The sequence below is a fragment of the Empidonax traillii genome, unplaced genomic scaffold (assembly GCF_003031625.1).
Source record: "Empidonax traillii isolate 1590-97213 ecotype Southwest subspecies unplaced genomic scaffold, ASM303162v1 scaffold1197:size200652, whole genome shotgun sequence".
Taxonomy (NCBI): domain Eukaryota; kingdom Metazoa; phylum Chordata; class Aves; order Passeriformes; family Tyrannidae; genus Empidonax; species Empidonax traillii.
Genome location: NW_020956390.1, coordinates 146,103 through 150,707, shown reverse-complemented (window position 1 = coordinate 150,707; position 4,605 = coordinate 146,103). Strand labels below are relative to the sequence as shown.

General features: G+C 58.3%; 1 protein-coding gene across 1 annotated transcript in view; it reads left to right on the top strand.

Annotated features, from left to right (window-relative positions):
• NF2 (neurofibromin 2) overlaps positions 1 to 4,402 on the top strand; it is a 47,288-nt gene extending 42,886 nt beyond the window's left edge. The window contains exon 16 of the mRNA XM_027905712.1: positions 4,361 to 4,402. Within this exon, the coding sequence (XP_027761513.1) occupies positions 4,361 to 4,366 (6 nt within the window). The 3' untranslated portion in view covers positions 4,367 to 4,402. The remainder of the gene's footprint in view (positions 1 to 4,360) is intronic.
• The last annotated feature ends 203 nt before the right edge of the window (positions 4,403 to 4,605 follow it).

The window sequence follows — 4,605 nt, the reverse complement described above, 5'->3', positions numbered from 1 at the left end:
AGCCCCTCTGCTCTGGAGCCAGGCTGGGACAGCTGGGGGGGTTCACCTGGAGAAGAGAAGGCTCCAGGGAGACCTGAGAGCCCCTTGCAGGGCCTAAAGGGGCTCCAGGAGAGCTGGAGAGGGACTGGGGACAAGGGATGGAGGGACAGGACACAGGGAATGGCTTCCCACTGCCAGAGGGCAGGGAGAGATGGGATATTGGGAAGGGATATTGGGAAGGAATTGTTGGCTGTGAGGGTGGGCAGGCCCTGGCACAGGTTGCCCAGAGAAGCTGTGGCTGCCCCTGGATCCCTGGAAGTGTCCAAGGCCAGATTGGAGCAACTTTGGACAATGGGAGGTGTCCCTGCCCATGGCAGGGGGTGACACTGGATGATCTTAAAGGTCCCTTCCAACCCAACCCATTCCAGGATTCTATGAGTCCATGGATGCAGGATTTTCTCCTGTCACTGAGGCACTTGGGGTCGGATGAGCTGCCCCAAATCTGCTGTTACCACCAGTAGCTCAGTCTGGGTTTCCTCCATCACGAACAGTCCCGTTCTACCACCTTCCTACAGGGACACCATCGTCCTCCTTGGGTTTAGGGGATGAGCAGCTCCCAGCTGGAAGCACAGAGGGATGAGCAAGGCACAGCCCAGGGGATTTGTCTTCCCCCCTCCTACCCCGGGGCTGTGCTCTGTCCCTGTAAGGACCCTGGTGAGTTAATGATGGCACTGCTGGCCGAGTCTGTGTCACGCAGACAGGATGTGCCACCCCCAAATGTCATGAGGCTCCTTCATCATCTGGACAGGCAGAAGGTTTCTGGGAGGCTGCTGCTGGCGCAGACACCTTCCCTCTCCCTGTTTTCCTGGGAGCTGTGTGCTAAGGATCACTGACACCTGGCCCTCAAGGACTTTCACAAGTCTTGGGGGGGTCTCTGTCATCTCCTGGGGGCTCCTTTCCTCTGGAACTGCACATTTCCCTTTGTGAAATGGGTCTGGTTTGCTCCAGTGTTTGGTGGGGAGAAGGAGGATGTTGTTGTGCCCCTGGAGCCTCATCCAGCACAGGGAAGGGACCAGCACAGGGAATGCTCTGGGAAGGACAAAAGCAGAAAGCCTGGGTGGGACAGAGCAGGCGGAGCTGCCCACGGGTGGGTCCATCCCTCCCTGTGGATCCCAGGGCAGGGATGAGGTGCTGTTTGGTCTCCTGCAGAGCTGTGTAATCCCATCCCACCAGGAAAGGGAAGGCTGTGTGTGCTGCAGGGAGGACACAGCACCAGCAAGGGGCTCCCCAGGATGCCTCCCGTTCCCCTGGGAGCTGTGAGGCTGGAGAGGATGAGTGAGGATTTCATCTTCTCACCCTGCCTGGCACCTGTCTGGGGTGCAGGTGAGAGCCAGGACACGCCCGCTGAGCAGAGCAGCTCCGGGAACGCATTTTCCAAGCGCAGGAGGAGGTGGAGGCCCATCCCACGTGGGTCTTGCCCTCACACCCCCCCTGCGTGAGAGGCCACATCCCTTCCAAGTTCACTTTCCTTCGGGTTCTCCTCAGAGCTGGGAAGTGAAACTCCCAGGCAGTTAAAACTGGGACACACGGGCAGCCTCCTTTTCCTTGTTTACAGGGAACGGGAGGAAAGTAGGAAACGTCAGGGCTATCAGCTATTTCTGTGGCTGCCTTTGAAAAGCGTTTCCTTCACAGGGAGCGTCATCCTCTCCTTTCAGACGGGGGCTCATCAAAGCGCCGGGGGCTGGGGGACAGTTGTGCTCGGCAGCGTGGGAGGGAGACAGGAGCTGGGAGGGGAAAATGGTGAAGAGTCGGGTTCCAAAGTAAATGTGGGAATTGAAAAGTCCACCGGGGCCGGTGGGACTGGGGAGCGGGCAGGGACGGAGAAAGGCACCAGGGCGGCGAGTGGGGAATAAATCAGCAGCGTAGCAAGCAATGTAGATCTCCCCATCAGCAGGAAGATAACCCACATCCCGGCGTGGCATGGCATTGACACCCCTGGAGGGCTCAGCCCCTCCTCCAGCCCGGCCAGGCTGCAGGATAAACAAGGAGGCAGCAAGGAAATGGGCCATTTTACACCTTTATCTGCGGGGGAGGTTTGGGGGCAGGTTGCTGCGATTTGCAGCCCCTTCCCCTGCCCCCTGGGAGCGTCCCAGCTCCGGGGGGCTCACGGGAGCCCCGGGCGGGGGGGGTGTCCCTGTATCGGGTTTTCCCAGCCCCCAGAGGTTCTGTGCCTGCAGTTATTGGGTTACCTGCCCCAAACCGCCTTTCCCTGCCAGGCACTTATTGGCTTGCTTTGGTTTGTTTGTTTTTCCTAAATCAAATCAGTCCAGCAGCGCTGGGTAACAGCAGGCTCAGAGGAGCCCCAGCACAGGAATGCAGGGAGCGGGGACTCTTCCCTTCCTCACATCTTGATTCATTCCAGCTCTGGCCGCTTAATTGCGCTGCCTCCTCTCTCCCTCTAAATTTTCCTTGATGGCTCTGGTAGAGCATCGGGAGCCCACCCTCCCTCCTGCAGGAAGGAGATTATCATAATACTGCTTGTAAATCAATTTTTTTCTTCCTTTTCTCCGCACTGAAGAGAACGTAACTCCCTCTTAATCACCCTGCGCAGCGCCACGCTACGGGGAGGGAGATTTATTTCCCCTCGCCTGGCCAGGAGAAGGGGATGCAGAGGCTGTAGAGAGTTTTTGGAGGTGCTGGAGAAACCTTTTCCCCCCCGTGGATTGTGGAGAGGGCAGCACAGGGTGGTGCTCTCCTAGCTTTCATGTCCTTAAAAAAAAAAAAAAAAAAACAAATCTGAGGAAAAGTGGCTGTTCCGTGCTGAGGGAGTGGGATTTCCCTGCAGAGAGCTCCCCTCGCCCACCGGCTCCCCAGCGCCGGCTGGGATGAGTCAGGCTGCCCCAGGAGCTCCCCTGGGCTCTTCCCATCTTCCCCCAGCGCATCCCTCGGGTCTGGATGGGAGCGAGGATAGCCCTGCCCGTGCTCCACAGCCAGGAAAACAACAATGAAAGAAAGAAAAAAGATGGAGGGTTTTCCCTCCAGGCACAGCGGAGCATCTCCGGTGCCTGGATGCAGCTGGATGTGAGGAGCCTGGAGCTGCTGGGCTGATCCTGGTCCCTGTTGGAAGGGATCTTAAATCTCATCCCACTCCCCTGCCATGGGCAGGGACACCTTCCACTAGCCCAGCTTGCTCCAACCTGGTCTTGGACACTGCCAGGGATGGAGCAGCAACAACTTCTCGGGGGAACCTGTGCCAGGGCCTCCCCACCTTCCCAGGGATGAATCCCTGTGGTCTTTGCCTTTCTGGCCGCTGCTGGGATCCAGTGATCCACAGGGCATGGCCCTCTTGGGATGTCTGTGCTCACACCTTTCCACAGGACCCCATCCCATCAAGATCCATCCTTGCTCCCGTTCCCCTGTGTGCCCAGAGCTGGGCTGCTCTTCCTGTGCCTCAGTTTCCCTGGATAGGTAAAAAAAGCACCACTGAGCATTTCAGGAGCCTTGGAACATCACAGATGGAAGCACCAAGGGAAGGGGCAGGGCTGGATCTCCCTCCTGGTGCCTGTGCTGGATGTCCCAGAGCTCTGCCTCCACCTGCTTCCCAAAGCTGGGAGCTGAGGCAGGCACAGCTTCGGGCTCAGGACCTCAAAAGCACGTGGGGGGTTAATGGAGAGCTGTAGCTACAGGCAGAGCAGGCTGGAAATAGTCGGATTCCTTGATAAGCCTGAGGGGAACATCTTCCCTCTGCTCCATAAGCAGTTGGAGCTGGCTCTGTTCTTTCCTCCAGCTGGGTTTGCTGGGGGGGGGTCTGGGGGGCATCTCCTCTCACTGGGATTTTTAATGGGGTGAACTCCTGTGGGCTGGGGGAGCATGGGAGGCTCTGCTCCCCCAGCCAGGCTAAAGAAGGGGTGGATGTGGTGGCAGGGCCTTGGGAAGGAGGTGGATGGCAGGTGGATCATAGAATCGTGGGAATGGGTTGGGTGCATTGGGACCTTAAAGCTCATCCCATCCCACCCCCTGCCATGGGCAGGGACACCTTCCACCAGCCCAGGTTGCTCCAAGCCCCGTCCAACCTGGCCTTGGACACTTCCAAGGATCCAGGGGCAGCCACAGCTTCTCTGGGCAACCTGTGCCAGGGCCTCCCCACCCTCACAGCCAACAATTTCTTCCCAATCTCCCATCTATCCCTGCCCTCTGGCAGTGGGAAGCCATTCCCTGTGTCCTGTCCCTCCATGCCTTGTCCCCAGTCCCTCTCCAGCTCTCCTGGAGCCCATTTAGACCTTGGAACACTTCCAGGGATGGGGCTTTCCTGTCAGATGTCCCCATCAGAGGATCTGGGAGCAGCCTGGGGTTCTCCACTCCTTTTTTTTCCCTTTTCCAGACTTAGGCAAAGCGCTGCCCATGGCACATAGCCCCTGTCCCAGCTCTGGAGGGGACACTGGAGCAGCCAGGGGATGCAGAGGAGGAGGAGAACCAGCCCTGGTCTGGGAGCTGCTGCCAGCAGAGATTCTTAAGCCCCTGCAGAAATTTCCTCTGCAATACAGATCTTTTATTTTTTCCGAGTGGCATCAGAGCTGTGAAGGAATTACCGAGGAAGGGCCGTGGGGGAGAAGCAGGGAGGGGGGG